This window comes from Vombatus ursinus, unplaced genomic scaffold (assembly GCF_900497805.2).
Source record: "Vombatus ursinus unplaced genomic scaffold, bare-nosed wombat genome assembly UNPS02008961.1, whole genome shotgun sequence".
Classification (NCBI taxonomy): domain Eukaryota; kingdom Metazoa; phylum Chordata; class Mammalia; order Diprotodontia; family Vombatidae; genus Vombatus; species Vombatus ursinus.
The window spans coordinates 6,132,779-6,149,190 of NW_020948739.1; the positions used below are offsets into that span (position 1 = coordinate 6,132,779).

General features: G+C 37.5%; 1 protein-coding gene across 2 annotated transcripts in view; it reads left to right on the plus strand.

The window, feature by feature from the left end:
• Positions 1–16,412, plus strand: part of SPAG1 (sperm associated antigen 1) — an 85,195-nt gene that overhangs the window by 60,824 nt on the left and 7,959 nt on the right. For both annotated transcript variants that reach the window (XM_027850004.1, XM_027850003.1), the window contains exons 14-17: positions 2,132–2,284; positions 7,070–7,245; positions 11,768–11,909; positions 12,751–12,877. In XM_027850004.1, the coding sequence (XP_027705805.1) occupies positions 2,132–2,284; positions 7,070–7,245; positions 11,768–11,909; positions 12,751–12,877 (598 nt within the window). The remainder of the gene's footprint in view (positions 1–2,131; positions 2,285–7,069; positions 7,246–11,767; positions 11,910–12,750; positions 12,878–16,412) is intronic.

Consider the following 16,412-nt stretch of genomic DNA (forward strand, 5'->3'; position numbering starts at 1 on the left):
ACATCCACATGTTGGAGTATGAATGCAGATCAAAGCTATTTTTCACTTACTTTATTTTTCTTTGTTTTTTTTTCCCTTTTAGTCTGTTTCTTCTTTCACAACTGTGACTATTATGGAAATATGTTTTACATGATTGCACATATATAACCTATATCAAATTGTTTACCATCTCACAGAGGGGGGAGGGAAGAGAAAGGGGAAAGAGGGAGGGAGAATAATTAAGAACTCAAAATCTTATAAAATGAATGCTAAAAATTGTCTTTCCATATAGTTGGAAAAAAATAAAATACTATTAAAAAAAAAGAAATCTTCCTTCAAGGCCCAATGCAGGTGCCTATTCTGTGACTCATTTCCTGATCCATTCCACATCTCCACTCCCATAGGTGAAAGGGTCTCTTCCTCTGCAAATTTTCCTAAAGATTTTTGAATGTGTCTTTTGCTCCTATCATATTCTATCTTATACTATTTGTGTACAAATCATCTCCTCATAGTAGACTGTAAGCTCCTTGAATGGTTATTGGTTTAGGAGGAGATAATCTACTATCTTGGGTTGTAAGATTGGTTCAGGCAGGGAGGTGCTGAGAAAGAAGCTCTGTCTGAAGGGCAAGAGATCTAACTCAGCTGATTAGAGTAAAATGTCAAAAGGATAGCTTTATGTATTCTATAATCCATCTTTCCAAATGCTTTTTGATAATAGTGACTCTAAGCCCCAAACTAGGAAAACAGTCCAGGATGACCCAGTGTTTATTCTGGAGGATCAGGTATGTGTCTTGGTTTGATTTCATCTTGTCTTTAGTCTGGATGCTTTTGAGTTGAAGGTATGTCTTTTTTGGCAAATGGGTGACACTGGAACCGTGGAAATCTTTGGCAGCATATCACATTATCATTATCACAGATAACACTTATAAAGTACTTACTATGTGCCAGGCAGTAAGCTAAGCACTTTACAATTATTATATCATTTAATTGTCACAACGACTCTGGGACATAGATGCAGTCATTATCCCCATTTTACAGATAAGGAAACTAAAGCAAATATGGAGTTAAGTGACTTGCCCAAGGTCACATGAACACCTCCCTAAGCTAGGTGGTGTTCAGTGTCCACCATCAGTCGCTCCTTTCACCTTCTTTTCCCCAGTCATCTCTTCTTACCCCCTCAGTTGACCTGGAGCTTTAGAAAAGCTTTAGCTATATTCAAATACATAAATGAACAGTTCTTTTATTCATTTGACAAGAAGCTGTGATGGAGCACTCATTATGTACCAGACACAGTATGTATGTTATGTGCTGGGATGCATTAACAAAAAATAAAATAGTCTTTCTCTTCAAGAACCTTACAGTCTTTTCTCCACCATGATTTAGACGCGTATAGCCTTCTTCATGACCACCTTTAGGGTCTGACTCTACACTCTTCTGCTGGAGAGAGGCTTCTCAGAATTCCCTCCTGCCTCTCTGGCGAACCTCTTCCAGGCCTATTATTTATTCAGTTTGTGGGTATGTTTCTTTATACTTGTTAACTTCTTGCCTTGTAATTTTTATGACTGTCCTAGTCTTCTTTGTGATGGAGCATTTATTTGGAACTCTTTAATCCAATTGTGTCTTATTGTGTATTGTAGCTTACAGGTTTACCTGGGCACGTATCTTGTCTACTTAGGAGATTGTAAACTCCATGAAAGCTGAATTCTGTATCTCCCTCATATGCAGTACAATGCCTTAGGGGCTTATAACTGTTGGTCTGTGTTGTTCATTTCCTTCCTGCTCTCCATTGAATGCTGACCGTAGGCACAGTTGATTTCCAAGACTGAGGCAAAGTGCCAGACTGGGGGATTGCATTTGGTCAAAGGGACAAAACTGACAAATGTGAAACAATGAAAGAGTAAATGAAATGGCAAAGTGTGTGGTTTTGAATTTGCTTCTAAATAATATCTTTGTAAATTCCATTTTGTGTTTAGCCATTAATGTCCTGTTCTGACTTAGCTCTTCTGCTATGTCATCGGGCCACTGAGAGGAAATGGTAGTCACATGCTCTTTGGAGAACACATAATTCTACATTGTATAATCACTCTGAATTTCATGTTTGAAAATTAAAAATATTTTAACTTACATTTTGTAATTTTTCCTTTTCATTTAGGGCCCTGGAACTTCAACCATTTTCTATAAAACCTCTCTTGAGACGAGCAGTAGCATATGAAACCGTGGAGCAGTATCGAAAAGCATATGTAGATTATAAAACAATATTGCAGATAGACAACAGAATACAGGCAGCAAATGATAGCATTAACAGGTAAGCTAATTTTTGTTCTTTGCAGAATGGCTAGTATATTTGTAATTATTGTTATTATTATTTAATTGCTTTTAATTGATTCTCCAAGCTAGATTTCACAGAATTTTAGATGTAACAGTCTTTCAAGGAAAGTAAAATAATTTTATGATTGCTGAGAGTAGTTGAAAACATAGTAATATTACTATTACTACTCCAACTTCTTTTTTCTACATTAGTAAAAATCAAAGTCTTGGCCTGGGACTTGGTTACTGACTTTCTTTTAATCTCTTTTAATTTACTTTCCATTTCTGCCATCTTCATTGATCCAGATTTTGAAATCCATTTCAAAAGTTAAGTCACTGGTGCATCTTTCTTTTTTAGTGGGGAGGGGACACCAAAGAATACATCTCTTTTCTGACTAAATCCTATATGGATATAATCATGAATGCCTTTAAACATTCCTGTGGTTTCTCATCTATGTTAATATTTTTTCTCTTTAATGTCTAAAAATCTCACAAATCTTCCCACAGTGACATGAAAGTAGTTATACTATTAGTCAAGTTAATAAGCATTTATTAAATGCCTACTATGTCCCACAAAGAAAGGCAAAAGTACTGTCCCTGCCTCAAGGAACTCAAAGCATTATGGGAAAGACAATATGCAAACAACTATAAACATATAAGATGCACATACCGAGTGAATTAGAGATTATTTCAGAGGAGAAACTAGCATTAAGAAGGGCTAGGAAAGCTTCTTGTAGAAGGACTTGAACTGAGCCCTGAAGAAAGCCAGGGAAGGGAAAAGGTGTAGATGAGGAGGGGAAAGGTTGCAGGTAGTGGAGACAGTCAGTCACAAGGAAATTGGGAGAGGGAGGATCCTATGGAAGGAACTGCAGGAAGGCCAGTGTCACTGGGTCACATGATACATGGAGAGAAGTAAAGGGTAAGCAGACTGCAAAGGTAGAAAGGGGCCAGGTTTGAAGGGCTTTAAAAGCCAATGGGTATTAGCATCCACTGAATGAGAAAATATAGGATGACAGAGATGTGTTAGGAATTCAGTAACACTTTAAAATTAACTTCCATTTTAGTGATCACAATAGCATCTTTATGCATTTGAAAAAATAGTAATATATGTGAGATATTATTTACTCAGTGTACACCAGGTGTGCTTGCTCATTTATTATCAATCCATCAAACAGTAAAAATTTATTAAGCATTTACTGTGTGCCAGGCACTGTGTTAAGCACTATATTGAATCATACTGCATATTCAGTTGTAGCTAAATAAAGATCAAATTTACTTCGCTTGGTATGCATATGTGGACCCCTTACAATACTTACTTGGTCCACGAGTTGGGAATCACTGACCTAAATTATACAACATAGTTAGGAAAGTGAGAATAACCAGATAAGCCTGATTGGATCAGCATCACTAGTATTCCTGGGAATAGATTCATATCTCTAGTCAAAACACTGAATCTTCAGCTTTATTTGCTGTGGCAATAGAAAAGGTATTCATGATTTGCTACTCTCCTGGTACCACATCTGCTACTACAAGTATACATGTTTCTCTTCAGAGTTTAATGTATTTATGCCCACACGACTCTGAGTTTTATGGATTTATGATTTGTAAATGACACTTAGCTGGGATTAGTAGCAGTTCCTAATGGTGAAATAGTAAAGAATGTGAATATTTATTTAATAACACATCTATATTCCCGAGGGAAAATGGACTGTGTAGTTTTTTGTTTGTTTTTTAATGTGGTATTCTGGCTCGGCCTTGTAAGATTGTTTGGAATGAAAATGATAATATGATCATTTTGTGATATTTCAAATTCTGTCTTTGAGGGATGGTGTCCGGATCTGTGATTTTACCCACATAGGGAACTCCTAGTGTACAAACTCTCTACCCATGTGCATCAACAGCTTCTCCATGAGTTGTGATCTTAGAGCACTGAGATGTTATGTGATTTGTCCAAGGTCACACAAACCATATGTGACAAAGTCAAGATCTGAACTCAGATGTTCCCAATTCCAATATCAACTCCGTATCCAGGCTACCACAATTTCCTGACCTTATTTAGAATACTGTTCAATTCAGTAGGTATTCACTGAGTGCCTAGTATGTGCCATATTATATACCCGACTGTGGAATATATAAGAGAAGTCTGTGACTTAATCCCTACTTACAAGGAGTTTACAAGTTAATTGAGCAGATATTTTAAATGCATTTAATAATTTAGGGAAAATACAGGATACAATGTCCTCAGGTACCAAAATGTGGTCTATAGGGGAAGAGATCATTTTGGGTCAGAGTTGTTGAAAAAGGTTTCATAGAGGAGATAGTCCCTTAAAGGATGGCCAGGAATTGTGTAGTTGGAGAGGAGCATAGAAGGACTTCTAGGCAGGGGGAGCATAAGTAAAAATATAGAGGTGGGGGGATGAGTACTAGATGTTTGAAGGACAGGCTGGAGACTAATGTTAAGTCATAGGAAATACATCATATCAGTAAGAGAAGGCCAACTTATGGATGTCTTTGAATGCCGTAACACTAAGTTTAGACTCATTCTATTGTCGGCTGTTGGGAAAAGCACTGACCGGGGAGGCCAGAGACCTGATTCTAGGCCTTGCTGTTACTCCCTTTGCTATGCGATCTTGGGGTTTGTGATGTTTGTTTCTTCCTCTGATAAGGCAGAAGGATAGGTTTGGATGACCCTGAAGGTCTTCTCCAGGTCTGTCGATTTTCCAGTAGAGGGCAGATTAGTTGCCACTACCACACCTGATACTTACTTCTCCAAAGTTTTTATTTAGGGTGGACCCATTGCCAGTTATAACATTCCATGCTCCACTCTATTCTGGGTCTTTAGCTATACCTAGTTGCTAATGATCCTCAGATCTGGGGTAAATAAAAAATAGCTTCTCCTTATAAAAAGTGGTTAGGGTACTTATTTATTTAGCTTTTTCAGGTTAAAAAGTGCCTTACAACAGCTCTAGGAAGAGGGTAGGGCTAAAAATTATTAGCCCTCTTTTAAAGAAGAGGAAGTTGAATCTTGGGAGATGGTGACAGAGATGGTAAGTGACTTGTCCATGGTCATGTGGTTAATAAGAGTCAGAACTGGGATTAAAATTGAGTTGTCCTAGGCTAACACTCACTTCTTCCAACATACCACACTACCAAGTTCTGAAGGAGGAGAGAGACATGAGAAAAGTGGTGTTTTGGATTTTGTCAGGCGGTGATGGGCAGGATGGATTAGATGGGGGGTATACAGAGTCAACTTTCAATATCTCTACATTTTCCTCCAATATTTATATATTGATGAGGGTCCCCCTTTTAAAAAAATTTCCATTTTACTTACTGTTTAGGAAATCCTGAAGGCTTTATTCTCTTTGTGGCTATATAATTTTTGTAATCCTGTTAGAGGACTTGTCCAGCTTGTCTATATATAAAGGTGGAAGTATATATATGCCCAATTACAGATGAAATTATTTTTTAACCTTAATATCTATTTATTAATTCCATAATTGCTTGGGTTTTTTTTGCTATAATAAATTTCAATTAGGGAAAACTGAACATCAGTAGCCTTATTTTAAAGCAAAAGACATGCTCATTTAATTTTTGTCCTCTTTTAACCATATTCCTCTCTTCCTCTCTAGGCATCTCTTATGTTTTTAGATTTCCGTGCATATAGGTATTTCCCTGGCAACACATCACCTTTTTTCAGCTGCTTCTTCCTTCTTCTCTGCTGGTAATTCATTTTTTCGCTTGCGAATTCTTTCTCTAAATCTCCTCTTCCATCTGCAATTTGAGATGGTTCTTCCTTTATTTTCCACACTGAAGTGCATGTGTAAACACAAATAAATACAAGACCTCTGATACAGAGACTGACTTGAAGCTGACAGTGAATCCCACTAATTCTCAATAAATCACATTAGTTTCAGGTGAGCAGCAAGTATTGGTACTAAAATATGGTTAGAAATGCTTTATTCTAAAACTGGGTACCATTCTGTTTTGTAATCTTAAATGGGAGGTCTTCCAGTTTACTTGAAATAAGCCCAAAGATCATGATTTTTAAAAGTATGTTAGTATTTTTCTTATAGTCACTGGTAAATGCCAAAAGCAAAGTATGTTATAGAGTAGTTGGTTGTAATATGTCATTCTCTATTCTGTGTGCCTTGTAAATGTATAAATAATATAGCTGGAATAATTTGGGGGATTAAAAATACAAGGTAAGAATATCATTAACTATCAAAATGTTTTAAGAGGCAGTGAATATTATGTAACATTTATCCCTCATAACAGTTTTGTTATATTAAACCACTCACTATACAATTAGGATTTAAAACTGTTGGTGTTGATTTGGTTATTTTTAAAAATAATAACTTGGCTAATTTATATAATAACTAAATGTTGAAGAAAAACTTCCCCCAGGTCTACTAAATGCCAGTTTTACAATTCACCTCTTAAGAAGTACACTTTTGAATGTGCCTGTGGCCAAATCAGTAATATGTTAGTGAGAAAATATTTTTCTTTTAATAAAAATTATATGAATTTTATTTAATAGTTTAGAGCTCACTGCAACATTTTGTGTTTCTGAAGCCTCTTTAGTCTAATGTGTACTTAGATGGCAAGTGGCTGAAAATAGCTCAGCTTTATATGTTTTGCCCAAAGGAACATATCAAATGGCATCATAAGCTTACAAAATATTTGTCAGTTTTTCTGTGGGGTAAAGTCTTATGTACTATTACAGAAGCAAATTATATGGTCAATGAAAACAACTTTTTTCTCTCTCTCTCTTTTTTTTTTTAAGAATAACAAGAACTTTAATAGATCAAGATGGCCCAACTTGGAGGGAAAAACTATCACCAATTCCAGCTGTTCCCTTCTCAGTTCAGTTACATAGATTAGATGGAGGAAGTGCTGCAGTGCAGCCGACACAGGACGAAACTACTGAGTCTGGACACCATCAAAAATCACAGGTCACAGGTATGTAAATCATGTGTCATTTTAGGACCTCATGCATCCCTCAGTGCAAGGCCTTGTTCTAGGAGGAAGCCACAACTCATTTCATTGAAGTACTGTTCTTTGCTATATTCATGGTGTTACATAAATCCAAAATCAGTCTTTGTACGAGGGGCAACCAGAGGAATGGAAGGTTTTTTTAAAAAAAATTATGCGTATCATAGTATCTATATCTACATGATCATTTAATTATCATCCTTCAAATCAGTCCCCTTAGGAGGCTGAACAGTGATGTCGGGCAAAACATTTTTGGAATTCATAAAAATAATAACTAGCATGTGTAGGGTATTTTTAGGTGTGCAGAGCACATTACATCTGTTATCTCATTTGATATACACAACAACCCTGTGGAAACTGGGCCTGAAAAAGCTTGAATGCCAGCTCAGGATCACTCAGCTAATAGGTGTCTAAGATGAGATTCAAACCCAAGACCTCCCTGATCTGAGTCCAGTGCCCCATCACCTCTGCCACTTAGCGGCACATTTTTGGAGCTGCCTTCAGGGCCAATTTCCTGATCCCTAGGTGGTGGCAGTGTTTTGAGACCCTTCACCATTCTGGTCATCTCCCTGCATGTGGTCTCAAGCTTGGCATTGTCCCTTCCACATTTTGGCACCCCGAGTTAGACATAATCCGCCAGGTGTGTCCCAACCAGGGCACGGCACAGCAGAATTCCTCTCTTCTTTAATGTTGCCTTCTCTTATTGCAGCCCAAGTTTACATGAGCACTTTTGACTCTGACATCATCTTATTGACTCAGTGGGTTTTCCATTCATTAGATCTCCTAGGTCCTTTTTGACGTGAATTACTTCTTCTCCACGACCACTTTTGTCTCCTATGTCCCTCGTCCTGGCCCTGTACAGCTGATTTTTGGAACTCAAGGATAGAATATTCAATCCAAGGGGCATGTTGTTAGCGTCCAAATAGCCGTTCCAGATTCTCTTGATCTTTTTTGGATCCCAGTACTGTCACCCACTCTGTTAGGTGTCACCCATCCCATCTTTTTGTCATTTGTGAATTTAATAAGCTTGATATTTGTGCTTTCATACCTGTGAACTCCGTTAAAAGCTCGAAGAGACAGAATCTCAGTGTCTTCAAGACTCATGTTGATCTCTTAGTTATCACTTTATGGGTCCAGTTAGTGAACTTCTTCCAAAATCACCTTACTATGGGTTCAAGTGATCTTTGTTAGTTTGTTTGTTTTGGCCTTTGTATCCCTAGAGCCTGCCCAGCACAGTGTCTGACATTGGAATAAATGCTTGTTGAGCTGAATCACTCTACTTTGTCGACAAGTACATCAAAATGCAAAGAATAGAAAGAAAGAAAAAAGAAGGCCATTATAACAATTCTTAAAATACCCAGAAGAAAACAGAAGGCAGTTCAGAAGGAAGCAAAGATAAGCAGGACAGTTTTGAAAGTAATATGTGGAATTTATCATAAGAACTAAGCAGTATGAAATGGAGATTTGTGCTTTGATATAGAATTCCCTTTTTGTGTTCTATTATGTGTGAAAATTCTCTTTTTTTGGTGTTTAAGTTCAGCACAAAGTGTTTTTAAAATAATTACTAATATATCATGAAAGATTGTCAGATGTCTTGCTGAAGTCCAAATATACCATTGTCTGTGGCTTTCCCTTGATTTTCTAGTCTAATAACCCTTTCAGAAACAGAAACGTGAGGGTAACATGGCATGACTTGTTCTCATGGGACCCATTTTGGCTGTTTGTGATCACCTTCTCCCTTTCTACACAAACCTTCCTTTTAATAATCATATTTACCAGGAATCAACATTACCCTCATTGGTCTATAGTCTGAAGTATCTACCTTCTTCCCCTTTTTGGAAATCAAGGCAATATTTTCCTTTTTTCAGTCATGTTTCCCACCACCTTAAACCACTCAATCATAGGTGGTTCACCACTCCTATCTGTATGTGCTTTCTGGGGTGTGGGAGGGATGTAGTTGATCTGGGCCTGGTGACTTGAACTCATTTCATGCAGCTTAGTACCATCTTACTCGCCTTCCTTATTGGAGTTCAGTCCTGTTAACTTTTTGTGGTGGTTGTTACTACTGTGTCCTCAGTCTAAATATAATTCTTTGGTAGAAAAACCTGGGAAAAAAAAATCAAAGTTACAAGGCATACAAAAATCAGGCTAATTACTTCATAGCCAGAATTTTTTTTTACCCAAAGTACAGTTATCCAGCTTGATCTTATCAAACTTGATTTAACAAATTTGGTTCCAGATTACTCTTGGCTATTTCCAAAATCAAGGGATAAAGATTTGCTGCTATCAAGGATAGACAAAAGAATGTATAGGTGCCTACTATGTGCTAGACACTGTTGTAATATTTTACAAAAATTATCTCATTTGATCTTAGGTGCTATTATTATCCTATGCTATTATTATTTTACAGATGAGGAAACTGAGGGAGAGGTTAAGTAGAATGCCATGTACAGGGATCAGCAAGTTGGCCAAGTTAGTCAGAATGTAAAATGAGTCTGGATATATGGGTTAGAGCCTTATCTGCCAAGCAAAGTTATTTGTACTTTATCCTAGTGACAGTAGGAAGCAGCAGACAGTTGGAAATGCTGGACTGGAGCTCGAGAGAGAGAAGACATGGATATGTACAATGGGGAGTCCTCTGCTAGAGGTCATTAAGTCTACGGGAGTTGATGAGATCACCAAAACAGAAGGCCCAAGACAAGAAGCCATGTGTAGGGAACAGAATGTAGATAACCCAGCGGAGAATTAAGGAGTAGTCAGACAAGCAGATGGAAAACCAGGAGAAGGCAGCATCTGGAAAATCCCAGGAAGAAAGAGTGTGCACACAGAGGAAGAGGTCCGCAGTGTCAGGTGTGGCAAGAGGTATCAAGGAGGGTCAGGATTAATAAAAGGCCATTGGATAGATTAATCAAAAACTCATTAACAACTTTGGAAAGAAGAGTTTCATTCAAGTGGCAGGACTGGAAACTGGATAGCTAGGGCTTTAAAAGTGAGTATATAGATAATTTTCCCTAGGAGTTTGGCTATGACAAGAAGCTTGAGATAATGGCAGTGTCTAGTGAAAGATATTTTTTTTTTGGTTGGAAGAGACTTGGGCTTAGTAGAAGAAGGAGGCAATAGATAAAGTGAGATTTAAGATGAGGAGAGAGGGAGAAAAGGGAAAAAAGGGAGGGAGGGAAGGAGGAAGAGAAAGAGAGAGAAAGCGCAAGTTCTCAATGAATGATCTCAGTAAAGTGTGAGGGTGTGAGATGTGGTCCTTGAAGAGCATTTTGAAATGCATTGAGCCAGGGCCCTTTTGTACTGGAGGAAAAAGAAATGGATCCCTGCATCAAAAACATCTGAACCACTGTTTCTGAACCACCATTTCTAGAAGGATAGGGACTGAACCTATGATGTCATTGGGACAGAGAACTCCTCCCTGCTAAAGAAACTCTACCTATGCAGATCCCCACCTTCTTTGTAATTTACTGTCTTACAGAGCATCCTAGAGCACTGGGGTTTCAAGTGACCTGTCTGGGGGTCACACAACAGGTATACGTCAGAACCCAGGTCTCCCTGACATGGAGGCCAGCTCTCTGGCTACCACACTATATTGCCTTTCATTTCTAGTAGCTATGCCAAATATATAGTAGAATGTTAAAATTATTTTTGTTCTTTTTTAAAATCTAGGTTTTTTTTTTTAAAACACATTTTAAGTTTGTGGGATCTTCATGAATTCTAATTTTTAAACTTTTAAAATTTTAATAATTTGGATTGTAGGTATGATAGATATGATTTTTTTTTAATCTTTCTGGTAATGAGTAGTGAATGTTCTTCTTGTAGTAGTTGTACCCTTCAGTTCTCTGGCCCCAGGAAGCAAATTACCGTTTTATTTATAGCAACTATTTTAAAATTTTGTGACAGGTTCTGAAAAAAGAGTACCTTGTACATGAAAGGTAATGTAATTGTCCTAAATTTTAATAATTCAGGTTGTAGGTAAGATAGACAATCTGTGAATGACATTTAAAATTAAACTTATTAAAGTTTCCTAGTCCTCAAGAACTTGGTTAAGGCCCTGTATTTGAGCATCATCTTGACACTGCACCAGATGGTGTAGGGAGATGTTACAGAGCATGGTCGAAACAATTGCTATGACCTAGGGGTATTGCGTTAACAACCATGTCTGGTATGCATCACTGACCTTTTCCAGACCTCTCAATGTTTTCTCTGCCTCTGTCACCCTGTGGCGACTTAGACCTCCCTAAATTAAGTTGTACAAACATACCAAGTGAATTTTAAAGTCCACCCTGGTACTTAATCTTAAGAACTCATGCTAGTCTTAACTGCACAATTACTGTACTTTATCATATCCAGTATTTTTTTTTTCCCGTGTAACATTGATACTCACAAGAAGAGAGCACCAGCATTTTGGTTAACTTGAAGTAGGTTTGTAAACGTTTCTACCTTAGAGCCACCAGTATGAAAAGATTCCCTTTTTCCTCCCACAAAGGTAAAAAACATGAAGACATGTTTGCAACCCTTAAGGAAGAAGGAAATGAATTTGTAAAGAAAGGAAAATATAAAGAAGCTCTTGACAAATACAGTGAATGTTTGGAGATAAATCACAGCGAATGTGTCATCTACACAAACAGGTAAATTTGGGTCTGACCCATCACCTTGGACAGGATTTTTACTGGGTTAATGCTGACAGCAGATCCCTGTGGACGAAGTTGCCATTATTATTTTTTGTGACTTTGGGTTTAATAACAAGTTCAGTTGTTTTATTCCTATCCAACTCTTCCTGACCCCATTTGGAGTTTTCTTGGCAAAGATACTGGAGTGGTTTGCCATTTCCCTCTCCAGCTCATTTTACAAATGAGGAAACTGAGGCAAACAGGGTTAAAGTATGTGAGGCCAGATTTGAACTCAGGTCTTCCTGATGTCAAGAATCCACTGCACTGCCTAGCTGCTTCTGTTTAATAATATAAGTTGTTCTGACTCAGTGTTTCTCCTTTGGGAGTCACATAGCTTCTAGGGGTTGTTTATCAGGTTCACAAAAATTATTGCTGTTTCATAGAGTAATTCTTCTATGGTCATCTTTCATATCTCTCTCTAGTTCTGTTCACTCTAGATGTGTCCTAGATGAGGCAGAGCCCATTCATTGAGTTTTCTAAGAAGCAAAGTCATGGCAGCTAAAATTGTCATGGAGTGACACAGAGAATTTTTTGCTTCCCCAAGCCTTTTCAGATGAGTTCTTCAGATGTAACCGTTCACTGTGTCTGTGTTTTCTTTTTCATCTGTTGACAAGCCAGTAGGCCTCATTATTCAATGACTATGAAAAAGTAAAGTTTCTAACAATGTGCCAGCAGCTCCCATTGCAGAAGCCTCAGGTCACTGACTTTTGGCTTCCGTTTAGCATTCGTGGTTGTGAAGTGTGAAGATGTTTGAGTCACTGCCTTTTATGATGCTATGTTCCCTACCTTGTTATACTAGGGCCCTTTGTTACTTGAAGTTATGCCAGTTTGAAGAGGCAAAACAGGACTGTGACCGAGCTCTTGAGATAGAAGAGGCTAATGTCAAAGCTTTCTATAGGAGAGGCCTTGCTCACAAAGGACTCAAGGTAAGAAACAGGGGAGGATATGTGTTAGGAGACAGTGTGGCATGGTGGAGAGAGTCGAAGGCCCTGGGTTAGAATCCTGGCCCTACTCTTTGCTGCCGTCTCTGTGATCTTTGGAGAGCTGTGGAATTTCCCTCAGCTTTAACTTTCTCTTCTGTAGCATGTGGAAGTCAGATGAGATGACATCTGAAGTCCTTTCCAGCTCCAAATTTATGATCCCATGAATATCCAAACAGAATTATTTCAAAACAAATCAAGTGGCTTCCATGAACAAAAACATGGGAAAGATGAAATAACGTAATTTCTAACAGAGGTGAAAAAGAATTAAATTGTCAGGACCAACAAGCATTTTATTAAGTGTCTACTCTACGCATTGGGGATATAAAAGGGGAGAAAGAAGGAAGGGAGAGAGAAAGGAGAATTTACCTTCTGTTTACGAGATAAACATGTACATATGTAGGTACATAAATATATACATATATATGTGTGTGTGTGTGTGTGTGTGTGTGTGTGTGTGTACAAAATAAATATAAGGTAACATGATAGGGAAAGTACCAGCAGCATGGAGAATCAGGAAATGCTTAAAGCCTTGAAGGCAACTAAAGCCGCTGAGACCTGGAAATTCCAGGCATGGGGGACAGCTAGTGCAGAGACATGGAGAGGGAAATGGAGAGTCATGTAGAAAGGATATGAGAAGGCCAGTTTGACTGGCCATAGAGTTCGCGAAGGGCAGTCATGTACAATCAGGTTGGAAGGGTCATTTTAGGCCAAATCATAAAGCGCTCTGATTACCAAACATAGAAGTTTATATTTAATCCTAGTGATAAAAGAATCTATTACAGTTTACTATGAATTATAAATCCAGAGACCTTGAGTCTACTTCTGCCTCCATATTAACTAGCTTTGGGACCTTGAACTAGGCAGTTTGACATCTCTGTGCTTTATCTATGTAATGGCAGATTTGGATTTTAATGGTCAGTGCCTTCTAACTCTAATATCCTGTGATTTTACACATAGATTTTAGTTTATTATGCTGAGTTAATTCTTATCATACTTAAAGTAAACACAACTAACAAGGGTCAGCAAACTGTTACTGATGACAACCAATATTACTAAGTAATTTCCATAGGTGCCACTAGTATGACATGAGGTTAAAAGAGAGAGACAGACACAGAGACAGAGACACACAGAGAGAGATCGAAGAGGAGAAAGAAGAGATTGGAAAAGGTCTCTCTTTGGTAGAGAGAGCAACATGAGCCCATCTAAGGCTCTAAGTGGAATGACCGACATAGTTGGGCATATGTTGCTATTTGATGCTGGAAAGGTGAGGTAACAAGTTTGTAGCCCATGCTAAAGAAACATTTAACTTAATGGAAAGATGGATTTTTGTTTTATATTATATTTTTTTCCTTTGCATTCACTCTGTGTGGAAATTGTGATATTAAAATATATCTCCCTAAAAATGGAAGACTGTTATATAACAAACAAAAACTTAGGAATATATCAAAAGATATGTCTTGATGATAGTTCTATTTCAAAATCATTTAAATTGACATTGTTCTCAGAAATTACATTTGCAGAAATTATATGAATTCTATGAAACTGACAACTCACATCTTCAGAGTCTGCCACAGAAAGTTTGTGTTTAATGGAGTTTCTCAATACTCTATTCAACTCCAATACTTCAATACAAACTGTGGCTTTCAGTGACTTGGCTCTTGCCACTTTTTTTTTTTTTTAACAAATTTCTACCTGAAGGTCTGAGTGACCTTTCTGCTCTTTGTTTTCTGAATGCCAATCACTATATGCATTTGCTTATTTTAAATGATTTGGCATAGCAGAGCTATTTGGAACAAATATGGGCATGAGGACTGGTTTAAGTTTCAATTGAAACTTCGGTTTCCTTTTTGTTTTCTTCTAAAAATTGCCCATCACCCTTCTTTAAGAATCCTTCACTATGGTCGTGGCTACTGATTTGTATAAATAAAAATCTGACTTTGGTTAAGCTCTCAACAATTGTTTCTGTCCAGGGCAGAATAATAATCTGAATTTAGAGACTCCAAGATAATAGGGAAGGTAGAACTAAGTTTTTGCTTTCATTGTGAGAATCGTGTATAGGTTTTGGTAAGCACAATAGTGAAAATATACTTGGGCAGGTTATAATAATAGAGGTAAACCACCCAAGATGGGAAATTTGCAGCGAGGGCTTACATTAGGTTGGGCTCTCACCAGAGCTTAGATTTGGTATACTTTTTAAAGGCAGGCATAAAAAGGGCCAGGAGAGGGTACAATTAGCAGTGAACAATGGGAAAAGTAAATAATCTCTAGTCTTGTTCCTGCTCTAACCTTTAACCGCATACTTTGTCACCATTGGGAATACGCCTCCTTACTAACATGGATGAATGTTCAGGTACAAAGATACCTTTTAAACATATTATTCACATTAATCAGAGGCAGCATGGCTTAGTGGATAGAAAGATAGCTTTGGAGGCAGGAAAACCTGGATTTTAGTTTTGCTTCTGACACATACTGGAGCTCTGTGACTGACACATAGACAAGTCTCATTGCCCCAAAGTGATTCTGTCAAATTCTAAGTTACTGTGGAATTGCTGCCTGTATCTGACCTGTATCCATGGAGCCAGTTACCATAGCTACAGTTCCCAGGACTGAAAAAAAGCACAGATATGAACAAAAAAATAACTTCTATAATGATTTTAAATGCTAAGTGAAGATTTACCTGTGTGTTTGTAGGGAGGGTTTGAGGGTAAAGGGGAGGGGTAGCTTTAGAAAAAGAGGCACTTATCTGTTTTGTTAGCTGAAGATGACACAAATTGCATGTTTGGTTTCTGCAGGGAAGGCCATTGCTTGAGGGCACTTGAAGAACAGAAATTTGTACTCTCTTAGGATGAATGACTATATATTGTCTTGTTATTCTTTTCTTAATTTTTTATATCATGGGACCATAATGTATTTTTCTGGTTTGACTTCTTATATTCTATCTGCTTAATTTATGGGCTAGAGTGTAACAATAGTGTCTGGGCTACATGAATTTTACTTCAATAACTTCATCTTTTTAGAATTCAAATTCACTTTCTCATAATGGATGTAAATGTGTAAATGTCTTGGGTGCTCTAACTTTGGTGTCAAGATTTAGTTGTAGGTGATTTACCTCCTTGACACCAGTTCAATACTTAATTTCCCAAATGGACTGCCCTGTCTCATCCAGTAGACTTAATAATTTTTCCTGGTCCAAGAACATATGGGCCAGTTCCTCAGAAGCAGGAGATACAGGAACATTTGCCTTTTTTTTTTTTTTAGCAAGATAAAAAAGCATCTAAACAGTGACTTATTACAAAATAATTATTGCTGTTTTAGCTTTTAGATTTACAATGTCCCAAAAGTCTTAAGCTTAAAACTGTGATAAGACTTTTGGGACACTGTGTGTGTGTGTATTACAAATATAATTTCTGAAAACAATATCATTTTAAAAGATCTTTAAATATACATTTACATATTTATGTCCATGAAGAGAAGGGAA